This window comes from Ochotona curzoniae, unplaced genomic scaffold, assembly GCF_017591425.1.
Source record: "Ochotona curzoniae isolate NIBS_2020 unplaced genomic scaffold, NIBS_Ocur_1.0 patch49, whole genome shotgun sequence".
NCBI lineage: Eukaryota > Metazoa > Chordata > Mammalia > Lagomorpha > Ochotonidae > Ochotona > Ochotona curzoniae.
In genome coordinates this window covers 268,203-285,398 of record NW_024467027.1, presented here as the reverse complement: position 1 = coordinate 285,398, position 17,196 = coordinate 268,203, and the positions used below count along the sequence as shown (strand labels likewise).

Below are 17,196 nucleotides of genomic sequence, written 5' to 3'. Positions count from 1 at the left end.
TGGGGTGGGTCAGGCACAGCAGGTGGGGGTGGGACAGGCACAGCAGGTGGGGGTGGGTCAGGCACAGCAGGTGGGGGTGGGTCAGGCACAGCAGGTGGGGGTGGGTCAGGCACAGCAGGTGGTGATGGGTCAGGCACAACAGGTGAGGGTGGGACAGGCAGCTGGGTCCCTGCCATGCAGAAGAGACCATGTAGAGTCCTCAGCTCCCAGCTTGCACCTGATCTACCGTCAACCGGTCACAGGCAACTGAGGAGTGAACCAGCAGACCATAGTTCTCTCTTTGAAAGAAACAAAATGAATATAAAAAAATATTAAAGAGAAGCAGTCAAACTGAAATGAGAGTTCTTTTGGAAAGTTTCTAAGAAAAAGCGTACCAAAAGAGTTAAGTCGATTTGTTCTTTTAGGATTAGCACACACTCAGAAGTAATAAAAAATGATTAAATTTAAGATAACCTTTAGGGACAGCCAATTGGCAGCAATTAAGATAACACTTAATATGGGACACTTGTATCCCATATCCGTGCCTGACTCTGGTCCAGCTCCACTGCTGACTCCAGTGTCCTGCTAATGCAATGAGATGGCAGTGATGGCTCGGGTAATTGGGTCCTTCTGCCCTTGAGACCTGGACTGAGTTCCTGGTTCCCGTATTCACCTTGGCCCACGCCCAACAGATGGAGTACTGTTTGTCTCTGTCTCTCTGCATTTCAAATAAATCAGCAAATAATAATAAATGTCTTCCAGATTAAAGAGAAGGAAGAAGCCCAGCGTGAATACCGAGAGGCCATCAGCCAAGGTCATGGCGCTTACCTGATGGACCAGGATGCTCCGGTGTGACTTCATACTCTTCCAATAGCTAGCCTGGTCATGAGAAAGGGGGAAAGTGGGAGAAGGTTTTGAAATGCTAGAGACAAGATCATTGGTGCTGTTTCAGAGCCCAGAGTTCCATTTGCTCACCAGCCTCACTCTTAAGCAGGACCTGTTCTCATGGGCCGTAATGTGGGGCCTCCCTCCTTGGCCCTCCTGTACATTTTCCCACCCTGGGAAGTGCTGTGTCGGCGTTTCCTGCCTGCCCTGCAGTTGTTTGTTCGGATGCCTGAGCTTTGTGCTGCTTCATGTAGGGTCCAGAGCGCAGGACGGTTTTATCCCCTTCCTCTGGGGAGGTAGTTTTGGCTTTATCCTTCTCTGAAGCAGGGGAGCTGTGCCTGGTTGCTATGACCATAGGGAAGATATTGTTCCCTATTTTGTTTCTGTTCCTTTCCCAGCAGACCTGGAAGTGACAGCTTAAAGCTTTTACTTCGTAAGAGGAGAGGGTGCAGGCGAGTGGCACTTAGTGTTCCAGGCCAAGCAGCAGCCAGCTGCTTTCCACACATCTGTTCACCTGGCCACCTTCCACACCCCACACTGCCAGCTGTCTGCCTCCCATGCACCTGCTCTGCTGAGAGGAGCTTTCTTCCGACTGCAGCCCCATGCCGGTCTATCTGATGGACTCCACAGCAAACAATGGCGGACAGCCTGCAAGAGAACCTAGCTTCTCTTGGATCAGGAGCTCATAGTCAGCCAAGCTCCGAATCTGTAGGAATCTGCACAGTTCCTGTTGTCCCCTCTGTCCTCAGAGAGCAAGTCTTTGGAATTCAGCTCTCTTGGCTGATGAGTTCTAAGCATGTTATGAATTTATAGATTATCTGGTAATATCAGAATGAGCATCATCTTGCATCTGTGTGTGTCCTACTCAGAAATGGAAATGTCACCCACAGTTCAGTGGCACTCTCTCAAATGAACCCCAGGCTTTTACACCGATGCTGCTTTTTTTTAAAGATTTATTTATTTTTATGGGAAACGTAGATTTCAGCTCAGTGGCCAACAGGAATCTTCTCTCCCCTCAAACCTTTATTATATCCTGCAGACGGGTCGCGGTCTTCACTGTCAGTGTTGTTCTGTGCACCCAGGTCTTCTTTCTGGGATAAGTTTGCTCCAATAAACCAAAATACCAGACACAGCAGGGCGCTTAGGAGGTCTTTTCTTCTAGCAGGGTAAGGACAGGAAGGGAGGCAAGCTTAAACTGCTGGATCTAGACTCCTGTGTGAGTTGCAAACCACTGCATCTGATTCTATTTCAGGATGTTTTTACTGTGAGTGTTGGCAACCTGCCCCCTGCAGCTAAGGTTCTCATCAAAATCACCTACATCACAGAACTGACCCTGCAGGGCCCCGTGGCTGTCTTCTTCATGCCAGCCACCGTGGCTCCCTGGCAACAGGACAAGGCCTTGAATGAAAACCTTCAGGTTTGTACGCCTAAGATTAAATTTGAGGCAGCTATATGCATGGGGAAGGAAAAACATCTGAAGTCATCTATTTTGGCATAAAGTCAATTTTCCTGACACTTAGGTGTTTAGACGTGTGTTCTATCTGTGACATGAATCAACAGGAAGACAGATCTGCTCAATGGGCATAGTTTTTTTTAACTACTCGATCACTCATGTTCTGTGTGTGTGCTTCATCACAAAGAGTGGATGAGCATGGCGAACTCAAATAAGCCAAAAGAAGAGGATTAAGATCATCCCAGTTCTATTACCCAGAGAAAGCTGCTGATTAATGTTGTAGGTGCACATATGTGTGTAAATGTGTATACAAATACAGGCATGCAGAGTGAGGTGTGTATTTACACACTACAAACACTTAGTGTGTGTGCATAATGGTCAGACATGATTCCTGCTGTCAGGTGTGCCTTGGAAGGGACTGTCACTCCAAGAACAGCGTTCCGTGTCCCAGGTCGACCTGTGTGGTGCTGCCGTCAGTTCAGGGTTCCACTGGGAACTTTGACTAGACACTCAGCCACGTGTGTTTTTCTTTAAACAGGACACAGTAGAGAAGATTTGTGTGAAGGAAATAGGAACACAGCAAAGGTAAGTACCTGAAATATTTAAAACCCATCTGTTGTTTGATTTGTCATTATGGCTTACATTTTCTTATAAAATTATGTGAAACAACTTGGTAGAACTAAGACATGAGAGACTAAAGCAACGTCTTCACTTTTGGTAGCTTCTCTTTGACTATGTCTATCGAGATGCCATATGTGATCAAGTTCATTTCCAGTGACACGCATGAACTAAAACAAAAGGTTAGTGAATGTTTTCTTTCTTTTTTTAAAAAAAAATATTTATTGACAGGCAATGCTACATATAGATGTAGACATAGATTTGAACATGGACACAGAGACAGAGAGCAAGTGTCCACCCACTGGTTCACTCCCCAAATCCCAAATGTCCACCACAGCCTGGGAAGGACCATGCCAAAGCAAAGAGCCAGGAACTTACCTGTGCTGCTTATGCAGATGGCAGAGGCCCACGTACCGAGACCTCATCTGCTACCTTCCACAGTACATTAGCAGGAAATTGGGTTAGAAACAGAGAGGAGACTCAGCCCGGGCACTATGAGATGGGCAGGTGCAGATGCACCAAGACATCTTCAACACTGAGCCAAAAGCCTGTGCCTTGGATCTCCGTTCAGAACAGTGAAGTTGTAAAATTCACCACTAATTTATGTATTTGAAAATCAGAGAAAGAGCTTTTATCCTCCGGTTGGAGAGCTCAAAGCTCTGTCTCTTTGCCTCTCAAATACAAATTTTCCAAAAAATACAAGTTTATTTTGGTGCATAAAAGCAGGCAGCAGGTGAAGGCCCAAATGGGGGTTCCTCCCACCACGATGGGAGACCTGGCTGGAGTTCCTGGCTCCTGGGTGGGTTTAGCTTGGCTCAGCCCTGGCTGTTCTGAGCATGCGTGGAGTAAACCAGGAGGTGAAAGATACCTCTCTCTCTCTTTGTGTCTTTCAAATGAGGCAAAAACAAGTAGCTAAAATTGTCAATTATTGTTAATAGCAGTGTTTACCATTGAACCAAGAAATGTGTTATGATGACATTCTTTTGTCAAAGTTGCTGTTTCCATTAGCCTGTTTCCAAGGACTGTATCTGGCAGTTGAGGCTAACCTCTCTCTACACGCTGTTTTTCACACTGTTGGTGCCTGATGGCCCATTTCCCTGCCTTCCCCCACCTCGTCCTCTGGCTCCTGCGATGGTCTGGTCAGGTTATCACTGGGCCAACCTATCTAGGCTTCCCTGTACTATCCTTCCTTTTGCTGTTTTGTTTGGTTGGTTGGTTGATTGATTGTTTTTTTTTTTTTTTCTTCCATGCTTCTTATTTTCTTCCTCCAGGCTGGCAGAGCACAACCTCCACATACTTCCTGAGAACGCATATGGGGAGGGAGTAAAAACACCCGCCCTTCTCCAGGCAGGTGTGGCTCCCAGGGTTACTTCTGACAAGTGCAATTATTCATGTTCCCTGTCCTTTGTGGCCTGTTGAGCTCGGTTTTTGAGGATTCTACAAGAATTATCCCTAGGATCCTGAAGTTTCCTAAATATACGACGTTAGTTCATTGTATGTAATTCATGTTGCCTAGTCCTGGGAAATAAGAATTTTTAAAAATGAGTCACTCCTTTCTCTCCTTCCTTACTGCAGCATCTTCCAATCAGGTGTCCTCGCTGTCTGGCGTTCCTCTCCTCCTGTCCAATCAATTGCCTTTTTGTGCTATTTCCTAGGAGAGTTTCCTGTCCAATTTTAAATTGTCCTCGCTCTACAAAATGTGTGATTCTTTAAAGATTTGTTTATTTTTATTGCAAAGTCAGATATACAGAAAGGAAGAGAAACAGAGAGGAAGATCTTCTGTCCAATGATTGACTCCCCAAGTGACTGCAATGGCCGAAGCTGCGCCAATTTGAAGCCAGGAGCCAGGAGTTTCTTCTGGGTCTCCCACACGGGTGCAGGGTCCCAAAGCTGTCCTCGACTGCTTTCCCAGGCCACAGGCAGGGAGCTGGATGGGAAGCGGGGCTGCTGGGATTAGGACCAGCTCCCATATGGTGTGTTCAAGGCAAGGACTTGGCTGCTATGCCACCTCACCAGGCCCAATGTGTGGTTTTGATTCTCATACATTTTAGTTCTCGGAGCTCTTTTCTATCCTTTGAATATTCCTTTTTCATAGCACCTTTGTATGTTTCATGGGAAAACTGTTTTCTTTTGTTTCTTGGAAAACATTCACAATACACATTTTTTTTTTCTGTTTCCTCATTTTCAGTTCCACTTTTCCCTTCTGGATTTTTTTGTGTCTGTATTCTTCATGGTAGAGGCTTTTCCTAATCCGTCTTGGGGACATCTTCCTGTTTTTGTTGTCAGAACTGAGACACAAGAACATTGATTTGAACCTTCTGGATGGTCAGAAAGTGTGACTGGGGGGCTCACATGTTAGAATGCCAGCTCGCTTTCCTTCCCCTTGGGGAATAGCCCTACACTGTTCTGTGCCATTGTGCCAGCATCTCCTAGTCTGGGTGCTATTTGGTTGAAATTTTTTTAAAAAAGATTTATTTTTTTTTGAAAGGCAGAGTAATAGAGAAAGAGAGAGAGGAAGGGAAGGAGGGACAGAGAAAGATCTTGCATCTTTTGCTCCACTTCCCAAATGGCCACAGCAGCCAGGGCTAGACTGGGCTGAAGCTAAGAGCTAGGAACTCCATTTGGGTCTCCTATATGGGTGACAAGGGGCCAAGCACTTGGACCATCTTCAGCTGCTTTCCCAGGCACATTAGCAGAGAGCCGCAATGGAAGCATAGCAACCAGGAACTGAACCAGCACTCTGATATGGGACCACAGGAGGTAGCTTAATAGGCTATGCCACAACACCCACCCCTGGTTGAAGTTTTCTAATTGCTGAGCCTCTGTCTCCTTTAGTGAGAAAACAGGGGATGCATGGCACTAGTGCTCAACAACTCCGAGTGGGGAAGAGCCTGGAACCTGCGAGCTTGGCTCATGATCTCTTGGCTGGGACCATGTTTCTGCAGGAACTGTGCCTCTGCCTCTGAGCCTTCCCTTTGCTGCTGAGGGTTAACGAGACTGCCACCTGTAGTGGCCCCCTCTGTGGGCACTGGGGAGTAGCTGCCTCTACTTCAGCCCCATCTCCTTCAGCTTTCTAGCTCCTTAAACTTTTAGATGCCTCCCATCTGCTGTGATTTTTGTCGATGTTCTCAATCTCTTGTATAAGTTAAAACTTTTTAAAGTTTCCTTCCCACTCTTTGGAAACTTAGCACGTTGCTATACAGCAAAGAGAGGCCCATGTGTTTGATCCACCCTGGGTGCCAAGGCCACCACCCCAGTTAGCTTTGGGCAACAAGAGTTGCCAAGGCCTGGGACTTAAAGCAGCAAGTGCCAGTTATTCTCACACTTCTGTGGATTGGCCTGGCAGCTCTGGGTCTTGGAGGCACCAGCTGGTCAAACATGGCATCATGACACTCAGCTGCTGCCTTGGTGTCAGCTGGGGCAGCAGCTGTGTCTTCCACCATCCAGCAGGTTGACCGAAGGCCATTCATTCAACAGAGGGGCATCACGGGAAAACTGGTGGCATTCCACAAGTCCCTGCTTATATCACATCTCATCTGCCAGTATGCCACTGGGCAAAGCAACTCATACAGCCGCCTCCAATGGCCAATTCAAGAGTGGTGACATAGGCACCACCTCTTGATGGGAGGAGCTCCAAGGTCACATCGCAAAGGGTCAGGATTATAGGAGTAGAGAGACCTTGGGAGTCACCACATGGTCGTCGCTGTTTGTACACTTAAGTGCATTTCAAAAGCTTCCTTACATTTACAAAGATATAATCTCGAAATAAGGCATAACTTTAAGACATCTTTGGACTGTTCCCCACTGCTGGTTTAGGTCCTGATTAACTAGTGTGCACTCTGCCATATGCATTGCTGAATACACAGGTCTCTGCATGGAACCCAGGGTTGAGACCATCCTGAGACTTACCTAAACTTGACTGTGTAAATCAGCCTTAGCATTTCAAGGGGGTGTGTGGGATGGATGACACTGCTCAGACACCTAAAACCTACATTTCATGCGGTTGGGGTTTATTCCTGTGTTGCTGGCTCCTCACAGAGTTATGTGAATCAAGCAACGGCGTTTATTTCTTGCACACTGATGGCATGCCTGTGTCTTGTGGGTCACTGTGCTATGTGACTGCTTGCTTTGCAGAGCACTGACTGCAAGGCGGTCGTCAGCACCGTGGAAGGCAGCACCTTGGAGAGCAACGGCTTCTCCCTTCACGTCGGTCTGTGTGATCCGTACCTCCCAAGGATGTGGGTGGAAAAACATCCAGAAAAAGAAAGTGAGGTACGTTCCTCCTTACTTAGAATTAAGACCTAGGATTGGAAAAGCATGTGGGAAGAAACGGGTTATTTCCATAAGAAATTACTGACTGAAAATGAATGCATCCTGAAGACTCTGCAAAGAGCCTGCCTGAGACTTCCAAAGATGTGGGAGCCAGAGCCCAGCTTGTCCACCCACAAGCTGTGTGTGTTGGGGGGCGGGGGGCAAGGCCTTGAACTTTGGCTGTGTGTGTGCGGTAGAGACAGAGAGAGGCATCTAAGCGTGTTCCAATGTTGATACCATGTGACTTCACTGACGTTGGTTCTGGAGCTCTCAGGTTTATGCCCTATACACTGTAAATGCCAGCTCTACCATTCTGCTATTTGAAGTCCTACTAGGCCGTGCTGCCATGTCTCTCCCTCCTTTTAGGCATGCATGCTTGTCTTTCAACCCTGCCTCACTGCCACCCTCCCACACGTGGCCGACAGGAACGAAGTGATTATTTGTCTTGACTGTTCCAATTCCATGGAGGGGGTGACATTCACCAACGCCCGAAAGATTGCCTTGCACGCCTTGTCCCTGCTAGGCAAGAAGCAGAAAGTAAACATCATCCAGTTCGGCACAGGTGAGCATGCCCGAGTCCCAGCCCGGAAGTCTTCCTCCTTGCTGGGACCACACCCTGTAGGAGAAGCAAGGGCCTGGCACACGGGAAGTTGGGCCCGTGTCCGGCTCTGCCACGCTCAAGCTCGGTGTGTTGCCTTGAGCAAGTGCTTCAAGTTTGGGTTCCTGAGTGTCCTCATCTGTCGTCTGCGGCTGTCTCTCCCTCCTGTACTACCATGTGCAGTAAGCTGATTTAAACCCTGTAAAGGGTTTAAAATCAGGGCTGTCCCAGTCTAGTATGGTATGGTAATGGTTATTGCTAGCTGAGCCGAACACAAGACCCTCGGTCTGATTCACAGGGTGTCCCCAAAGTAAGAATGGCTCATTTGCGATCAGCACTGTGAAGCATTGTCTCAGCATCAGGGCACTGTTAGGAGGAAGGCGATGCTGTCCTGCAGGCCAGTGTCCAGACACGTCTCTGCCAGCAGCAGGGGACACTTCAGTAGAGAGAAGTCCGTGCCATCTTATCCTCATTATTTTCGTCTTCCAGGCCATCCAGTAGGCTGCCTGAAGCCTCTATGATGGAGCAGGACCCAGACATGAGTCCAAAAGGTGGGGGGAGTGCAAAGGGCGTGCATGAAGGCTGGCCCTAGGGCCCAGCGCCATGACAGCACTGACTAATCCTTGACCTTGCAAGCACCAGGATCCCAGAAGAGCACCATTTTATGTCCCAGCTGCTCTACTTCCCATCCAGCTCCCTGCTTGTGGCCTGGGAAGGCAGTGGAGAACGGCCCAAAGCCTTGGGACCCTGCACCCATGTGGGAGACCTGGAAGAAGCTCCTGGCTTCGGATCAGCTCAGCTCCGTCCTCTCTGTGTTCACTTGGGGAGTGAATCAGTCGATGGAAAATCTTTCTGTCCCCTCCATACAATCTACCTTTCCAACAAATTTAATAAAACTTTAACAAAAATTTAAAATGCCAGCCCTTGTAGGTCCAAGCTGCTCCTGCCATTGCTACCCACCTTGGCTCTTTATTTTTTTAAGATTTATTTATTTTTAATTACAAAGTCAGATATATAGAGAGGAGGAGAGGCAGAGAGGAAGATATTCCATCCGATGATTCAGTCCCCAAGTGACCACAAAGTTGCTCCAATCCGAAGCCAGGAGCCAGAAACCTTCTCCAGGTCTCCCACATGGGTGCAGGGTCCCAAGGCTCTGGGCCATTCTCGACTGTTTTCCCAGGCCACAAGCAGGGAGCTAGATGAGAAGTGGAGCTGCCGGGATTAGAACCAGCTCCCAATGGGATCCCAGCGCATTCAAAGCGAGGACTTTAGCCACTAGGCCATGGCGCCGGGCCCCATGGCTCACTTTGCACAAACGATCTACAGAGCAGCTGAACTGACTCAAACCACGTGACTACATAGATCCGACCCAGAGCATCATGCATAATAAAGTACAGGATTGGCATGCTCTAGAATGTATAGATATACAATGAATTTTTTATACATTAAAATGATCAAGCATGGTTTTCTAAAAAGGAAGGTATGCCCATTAATAAAATTTTCCTTTTTAAAAAAAAAATGATTTCCATTGGAAAGGCAGATTTATAGAGAGAAGAAGAGACACAAAGAAATATCTTCCATCCACTGGTTCATCCCACTGTAACAGCCACAGCTGAGCCAATCCAAGGCCAGGAGCCAGGAGCTGCTTCTTTGTCTCCCACGCAAGTGCAGAGTCCCAAGGTTTTGGGCCATCCTCTGCTGCTTTCTCAGGCCACAAGCAGGGAGCTGGATGGGAGGCAGAATAGCTTAGCACAGGAAGCAGCACCCCTATGGGATCCTGCTGCTTGGAGGTAGGGGGTTAGCCAGCTGAGCCATGCACCAGCCCTAACATTTTCTGTATGATAGCAGCAAAGTTGTCATTCTTGCGTCTTGGTGATAAACTGAATGTTTCATGGGAACATCTCATGTAATGTTATTACGTAGGTTACAAGGAGCTATTTTCATATCCTAAGAACATCACAAGTCAAAAAGTGCTGACGGACTTCATTTTGGTGAGCGAAAACATTTTCTCCATTCTCTGAGTCTTCCTCTATCAAGAGTTAGTGGTCTCGGGGTTGGAGGAAAGATGGGGTTTAAATTAAAAAAAAAAAAATTAGTAGTCCAATGGGTTAAATTAGGACCCATTCCCTCTTTGGGCTGCTGTGTTGGCAGGCTCTTTATTTCACTAATAATGGTATATGAATCTGTTACAGAAAAATTGAAAATTAAAAAGTAGAAACAAATCACCAGTCTGTATGTAACTGATATTAATGATTTTGACATTTTTTCTAAAAATAATAATAGCAATAATTTGAAAGGAAGAGATAAAAATAGTTCACCTGCTGGAATTCCATCCAGATCTCCTAGTTGGGTGCAGGGGCGTGGGCACCAGGGGCATCCTCCACTGCTCTCCCGAGTACATCAACAGGAAGCTCATCAGGAGTATTTGGGACTCTGATTGGCACCGCTGTGGAATGCCAGGGGCGTCATGTGCCATGCCCCAGCTCCAGTCCCTTGAACAATTTACTTGGGTCTGTGTTTATTCTCTCTCCCAATGGAGCAGGCTAAGAATGGCCAGGCTCCCACCAAGTCCAGGCTGGTGAACCCAGGGGTGGTTTGAGGGCCGTTTCTCCCATGCACGCAACAGCCATACACAAGCAAGTGGCAAGTGATAAAGATATGAAATAAACGGAAGGGATATAGTTACCGCAATGATGGCACATCGCTAAGCCCTCGTTAAAAGACGCACTTCAGGAAATGGTTCCAGTTAATAGTGAATTCACCCAAAAAGGACTGAGTGCTCTTTTGTTTTGTCTCCTCCAGTCAGCCACGCCTACCATGGGGAACACAGACTTCTGGAAAACCCTACGGTACTTAAGTTTACTGTACCCCGCTCAAGGGTTACGGAACATTCTCCTGATATCTGACGGGCACCTCCAGAATGAGAGCCTGACCTTACAGCTCGTGAAAAGGAGTGTCCACCACACCAGGCTGTTCACCTGTGGAATTGGGTAAGTCCTGACCACCTGGAAGGATCTTGCATCTGCTTGTTCATTCCCCAGATGACCCCAACAGCTGGAGCTGAGCTGACCTGAAGCCAGGAGCTTCTGCTGGATCTCCCCTGTGGGTGCAGGGGCCCAAGCATCCGGGTCAGCCTCCACTGCTTTCCCAGGCTCTTTTTCAGGGAGCTGGATCGGAAGTGGAGCAGCTGGGACACAGATTCAGTGTTCATGTTGAGAAGCAAGCATCAGAGGTGGAGGCTTAATTTGCCAAACCACAATGCGGACTAGCTGCAGTTCATCTTTTTTTTTTTTCAAAGATGCATTTGTTTGAAAGGCAGTGCTACAGAAACAGAGAGAGAGAGAGAGAGAATCTTGCAAGTCGCTTGTTGCTCTCCAAGGCTACAGTGGTAGGACTAGGCCAGGCCAACGCCAGGGGCCTGAAATTCCATCCAGATGGTATTGACATGCAAGCACTTGGGCCATCTGCTGGGCTCCCAGTTGTGTTAGCAACAGCTGGATCATAAAGTATGGCACCTGGGATTCAAACCAGCAGCTCAGATAGTGGCTTAACCTGCTCTGCTACAACATGAGAATCAGAAATTAGTTCTTAGTGAAATATTATCAACAGAAACCTGATAGGACCAATGCCTTTTAAATATCAAGAATTCTCTTTGCTTCAGTGAGCATCATTTCTTTATACTTCCTGCATTTCGGTGTGTATCCAGTTTTAAGACATAAATATTATTGGGCCCAGTGAGATAGCCTACTAATTAAATCCTTGCCTTGCACGCGCTGGGATCCCATATGGGCACCAGTTTGTGTCCCGGCAGCTCCACTTCCCATCCAGCTCCCTGCTTGTGGCCTGGGAAAGCAGTGCAGGATGGCCCAAGACCTGGGAGGGACCCTGCACCCATGTGGGAGACCCAGAAGAAGCTCCTGGCTCCTGGCTTCAGATTGGCTTAGCTCTGGCCATTGCAGCCACTTGGGGAGTGAACCAGTAGATGGAAGATCTTTCTCTCTGTCTTTTCTTCTCTCTGCATATCTGCCTTTCCAATAAAAAATAAAAATGTGTCTAGAGTGTTTTGAACATCAAACTGTGATATTTTTTCAGTGCCTCTGCGAATCGTCACATCTTGAGGACTTTGTCCCAGTACGGTGCTGGAGTGTTTGAATATTTTAATTCAAACTCCAAACATAGTTGGAAGAAACAGGTACGTGTTTAATCACCCTCATTTTTTTTAAAGATTTATTTATTTATTGCAAAGTCAGATATACAGAGAGGAGGAGAGACAGAGAGGAATATCTTCCATTCGATGATTCACTCCCCAAGTGAGCGCAACGGCCGATGCTATGCCGATCCGAAGCCAGGAGCCAGGAACCACTTCTGGGTATCTCACACCGGTGCAGGGTCCCAAGGCCTTGGGCCGTCCTCGACTGCTTTCCCAAGCCACAAGCAGGGAGCTGGATGGGAAGTGGAGCTGCCGGGATTAGAACCAGCACCCATATGGGATCCCGGGCATGTTCAAGGCAAGGACTTTAGCCGCTAGGCCACGCCACCGGGCCCAACTCACCCTCATTTTATGCTCTTATGTGGAAGATGAGCTTCACGAGTCTAAATGATGAGAACCAGCGTGTTTGCTGGGCTGGCAAGGGGCGCTGTGGACAGACCTACGGACAGGTGGGCTCCTGCCCATGTGCTGCTGCTCTGGCAAGAGCACCATCCCTGTAGGATTTGGCCAGTTGCCCAGGTAACAGTTGGATTTCTGTTTTATGAAGTGTTGTGTGTTGATTTTTGGAGGTGAGCTATGATGTGTGTTTTGCTGGGATTTTTATTGTGGTCAATGAGACACAAAACATCCCAATGTGCAGTGGCTGTGCAGTGCCCAGCTCTGTGGCATGTGCACGGGGTCTATAGTAGCATGCTTGTGGCCCTGGCATGCCACGGGGCTGGAGCTGGGGCATGGCAGGTGACATCCAATGATGTTGTAGTCGTGTCCTGTGCAGAGCTTTTTCATCTCCATTTAAACAGTAGCTGCCATGCCCTCCTCTCCCTTGGCACCTGCTGTGCCCTCCAGGGCTCTAGCAGCCTTCCTGTTCCAGGTATGCCCTATCCACATAAATCCCTTTGGTGACTGATTTATTTCACGTAACATAATGTATTCAAGGCTCAGCTTGTGCGCCAGAATTTCCTTGTCTTTGAGGCTGAATAATGGTCCATGACCACGTGTTGACCACCTGGTCATCGGTGGACGGACCCTCGGGTGGCTTCCACACTTTGGTGGTTGCGAATGATGCTGGTGTGAAGGTTGGCATGCAGGGACCTGTCCGACCTCAGCATTCGTTTCCGGGCAGCTGAGAAGTGACACTGCTGGATCCTGTGGTCACCCCGTGGGTGGCTTAGGGCTGCCATGCTGTCTCCCTCAGCAGCTGCTCCATCTCGTATTGCCACTGGCCACACATCGGCACTGCTTCTTACGTTTTTGTTTTTGTCTGTTTAATAGCAGCCATCGTAACGGATATAAAGTTACATATCGTCATGATTTCTATTTACGTTCTCTATTCACTCTTGGTGCTGGCTGGCTGTTTTTAAAATGTGCTTATTTATTTGAAAGCCAGGGTTAAATGAAGAGCAAGGAGAGAAAGGGCGATCTTCCATCTGCTGGGTCACGCCATAGATGCCTATCTTGTGGCCAGGCAGGAGCCAGGAGCCCAGGGCTTTTTCAAGTTCTCCCGTATGGGCTCAGATGCCCAAGTACTTGAACCATCATTGACTTCCTCCAGCAGGAAGCTGAATCAGAATAGGATTAGCATGGATTTGAACTGGTACTCCTGTGTGGGCATCTCAAGTGCAGCACATTCTTTTTTTTTTTTTAAGATTATTTGTTGAGGGTCCAGAGTGGTAGCCTAGTGGCTAAAGTCCTCACCTTGCACATGCCGGAATCCCATATGGGCACCGGTTCTAATCCCAGTGGCCCATTTCCCATCCAGCTCCCTGCTTGTGGCCTAGGAAAGCAGTCAAGAACGGCCCTAAGCCTTGGGACCCTGCGCCGGCGTGGGAGACTTGGAAGAAGCTCCTGGCTTCAGATCAGCGCAGCTCCAGCCATTACGGCCACTTGGGGAGTGAATCATCGAACAGAAGATCTTTCTCTCTGTCTCTCCTCCTCTCTGTATATCTGCAATTGCAATAAAAATTAAATAAATCCTTTTAAAAAAATACACACTTGGTTTATTTTTATTGGAAAGTCAGATATACAGAGAGGAGGAGAAACAGAGAAAAGTCTTTCTTCTGCTGATTCTTTCTCCAAGTGGCCACAATAGCCAGGGCTGAACAGCTCCAAAACTAGGAGCCTCTTCCAGGTCTCCCACGGGGGTGCAGGGTCCCACAGCTTTGGGCCATCTTCAACTAATTTCCCAGGTCACAAGCAGGGAGCTAGATGAGAAGTGGGGCAGCTGGGACATGAACCGGCACCCATATGGGATCTCGGCATGTGCAAAGCAAGGACTTTAACCACTAGGCTACCACGCCAGGCCCAGACACTTGTTTCTAATCTTCCTTTCTATTCTTCCTGTTTCTGGGGAAAGAAGGGAGAGGAAGAGAAGGCCACTGCCAGCAGCCTAACCGCAGCTGTAGCTGAGGTCGTGGGACGGCCTTTCAGTGTCATGCTGAGGTCCCGGATGTGGAGCATGTCTCAGGGGTGCTGCTTTGGTGGCTTCAGTAGTTCTGAGATGCTGTTGATTCCGTTGTTCCACGGAAGAGGTGATCCCTCCAGGCTTGCCCAGACACCTGCTGCCGAAGCTCAGCCAGGAGTGTGGTCCAACTTGTCCTGCCCTCTGTGGGCAGGCCTCCATGATCTGTCATGTCCACCGTGTGTCTCTTGTCATGTGGTCCACTGCACAGCTGTGTCCCCACTGCTCCAGCAATCAAAGAGGCCTGGTTTAAAAAAATGAAAGAATTAAAAAAAAAAAAAGAAAAGAGAATTCATTAGCTAATGGCATAGACCCAGGAGGCTTTGTAAATTTAAGCCATGTAATAGTGATGTTGTGTAACATTTTGTCTAGCTCTTTTTGGAAAAGAGCCATTATCAGGAAGGAGGAAAAAAAAAGAATCTGTAAAATTCCTAATGTAATAATAATAATGTAAACATGCGTGTCATGGGTCCAGCATGATGGCTCAGTGGCTAAACCTTTCCCTTTGAAAGGATCCCGGATGGCACCAGCTTTGTGTCCTGGCTGCTGCATTTCCCATCCAGCTCCCTGCTTGTGGCCTAGGAAAGCAGTCGAGGACTGCCTAAAGCCTTGGGACCCTGCACCCTTGTGGGAGACCCTGAAGAAGCTCCTGGCTCCTGGCTTCAGGTCGACTCAGCTCCGGCAACTGGGGCCACTTGGGGAGTGACCCAGCAGACAGAAGATCTTTCTCTGTGTCTCTCCTCTCTGTAAATCTGCCTTTCCACTAAAAATAAATAAATGCTAAAGCAATCTGTCGCGCCCACGTGTCTTACCGCCCAGCAATAAGACGCAGACGCGAGTGAAGCCTCCTGCGGTAAAATTTATTGTGCACACCAACATGAAGAGGCCCAGATCCCGGCAGTCTGTCTGCTCTTATGTGCTGTCTGGCCCCGCCTCCGCCGATGATAGGTCGGCGTCATGATTACGCAGGGTTCTGGGCGACTGGATTCGTCAGTCCCAGTGTTTACGTGCCTGCCGCGCCGCAGCTCACTGCGCATGCGCTAGGCGCCTGCGCAGTACTGCGAAAGCTACGTGACTCTCCACCAAACACCAAGATGTGGCTTCTCTGGCCGGCGCCATTTTGGGTACGGCATGTAGCCAGTACATACAGATATGGCTGGCAACAGCAATCAAATAAACAAATGCAAAATAAAACAAAAACATGTGTGTCACCTTGAACAAGAAATAATTGCTGTTTTATTAACAGATAGAAGAGCAAATGGCCAGGCTGCATTCTCCAAGTTGCCACTCTGTCTCTGTCAAGTGGCAGCAGCTCAGTCTGGACGCCCCTGAGCCCCTGCAGGCCCCCGCCCAGGTGCCCTCCTTGTTTCACAACGACCGGCTCCTCGTCTATGGATTCATTCCCCATTGTACACAGGTAGGCAGGTGCACAAGTCGTGCTATTGGGAAGAGCAATCCATTTTGCTACTTTTTTTTCTTTCTTCCTTCTCTTCCTGAGTAGCAGATTTTCCCCTTGTGGGGACACAGCTGGGTGTTAGCCTGGGGCTCACGAGGCTTCTGTCAGTGAGAAGGGGGAACCGTCATCGAGAGAACCACTGTGGACTCAGCAGAAGCTGGAATGGAAACCTAGGAGGAGTTTGTGTCTTTCCCATTGCAGGCAACTCTGTGTGCGCTGATTGAAGAGAAGGAATTCCAGGCCATGGTGTCGACTACCGAGCTCCAGAAGACAACGGGAACTGTGAGATTCTATACTTAAACTTTGGGCCAAAAGTCTTAATCGTGTGTTTCCGTGTGTGGGTGCATTCTTCCTTTGTTGTACATGACGCAGAGCTTGGTCATGTGTACATACAAAGATGGGACCAAGTACACAGCTGACTCACAGCCCAGGGGCCTCATGTCTGAACGACCCCATGGGCACTGGTACGAATAATTGCCCTATGGAGAGTTTCAAAGATGCTCATGACCCAATGAAGGCTCATTGTCAAGGCAATAGCCACACTATTGATAAATGTCCATCACAGCATTACTGCGTCAGGGTCAACTACATGCTATGTTGAAGATGTAGTTTTCCGTTTTGAAATGAAAAGCAAATTAATTACGAAATGAAAATCTCCAGGCTCCTTCCTTCTCACTCCACCCGTGGTCTCCATCACGTGGACTTTGCCCTCGCTGACCAGTGCTTTGACCTCACTCTATCCTACTTCTGAGTCTTCACTGCCCGGAGTGTGTGTGTCCCAGCAGGGGAGGGCTCAGCCCCCCAGGACACTCACAGGCCCTGGGTGGTGTACTGGGGCATCCACAGCCTGCCCAGGCTCGGTCATTTGCTCTTACAGCTCACAGAACCCAGGAAACCCCTTCCTCCCCGTCTTTGTGTCATCAAGCATGATATAAACGCACACAGAGACTGCCAGGGCAGGGGTGGCCCAGGGCAAGGCTGGAAGGGTACCCAGTGCTGGATTTCCTGTCCAGCATGTGGATGTGCCCAAGCCAGGTGCCCTCTGGGCCCATTGGTCAGGTTTCCCGCAGTTGTCATTAAGCAGGAGGCTCCTGGGCTCACTGACCACTGGTGATTAACTGTGCCAGGAGGCCGAGGCTGAAAGTCCCTCCAACCGCAGGCAGACATGCTCCCATCCAAGTTAACATACACATGCGCACAATCGCAAGGGAATAACAAACCTGGCCTT

At 48.5% G+C, this 17,196-nt stretch overlaps 1 protein-coding gene across 1 annotated transcript in view; it reads left to right on the top strand.

The window, feature by feature from the left end:
* LOC121168081 (protein mono-ADP-ribosyltransferase PARP4-like) overlaps positions 1-17,196 on the top strand; it is a 74,940-nt gene that overhangs the window by 36,984 nt on the left and 20,760 nt on the right. Inside the window, exons 17-27 of the mRNA XM_040997849.1 lie at positions 742-828; positions 2,117-2,281; positions 2,856-2,902; positions 3,039-3,117; positions 7,070-7,207; positions 7,613-7,808; positions 9,768-9,835; positions 10,647-10,834; positions 11,937-12,036; positions 15,759-15,929; positions 16,170-16,250. Coding sequence (XP_040853783.1) covers positions 742-828; positions 2,117-2,281; positions 2,856-2,902; positions 3,039-3,117; positions 7,070-7,207; positions 7,613-7,808; positions 9,768-9,835; positions 10,647-10,834; positions 11,937-12,036; positions 15,759-15,929; positions 16,170-16,250 — 1,320 coding nt within the window. The remainder of the gene's footprint in view (positions 1-741; positions 829-2,116; positions 2,282-2,855; positions 2,903-3,038; positions 3,118-7,069; positions 7,208-7,612; positions 7,809-9,767; positions 9,836-10,646; positions 10,835-11,936; positions 12,037-15,758; positions 15,930-16,169; positions 16,251-17,196) is intronic.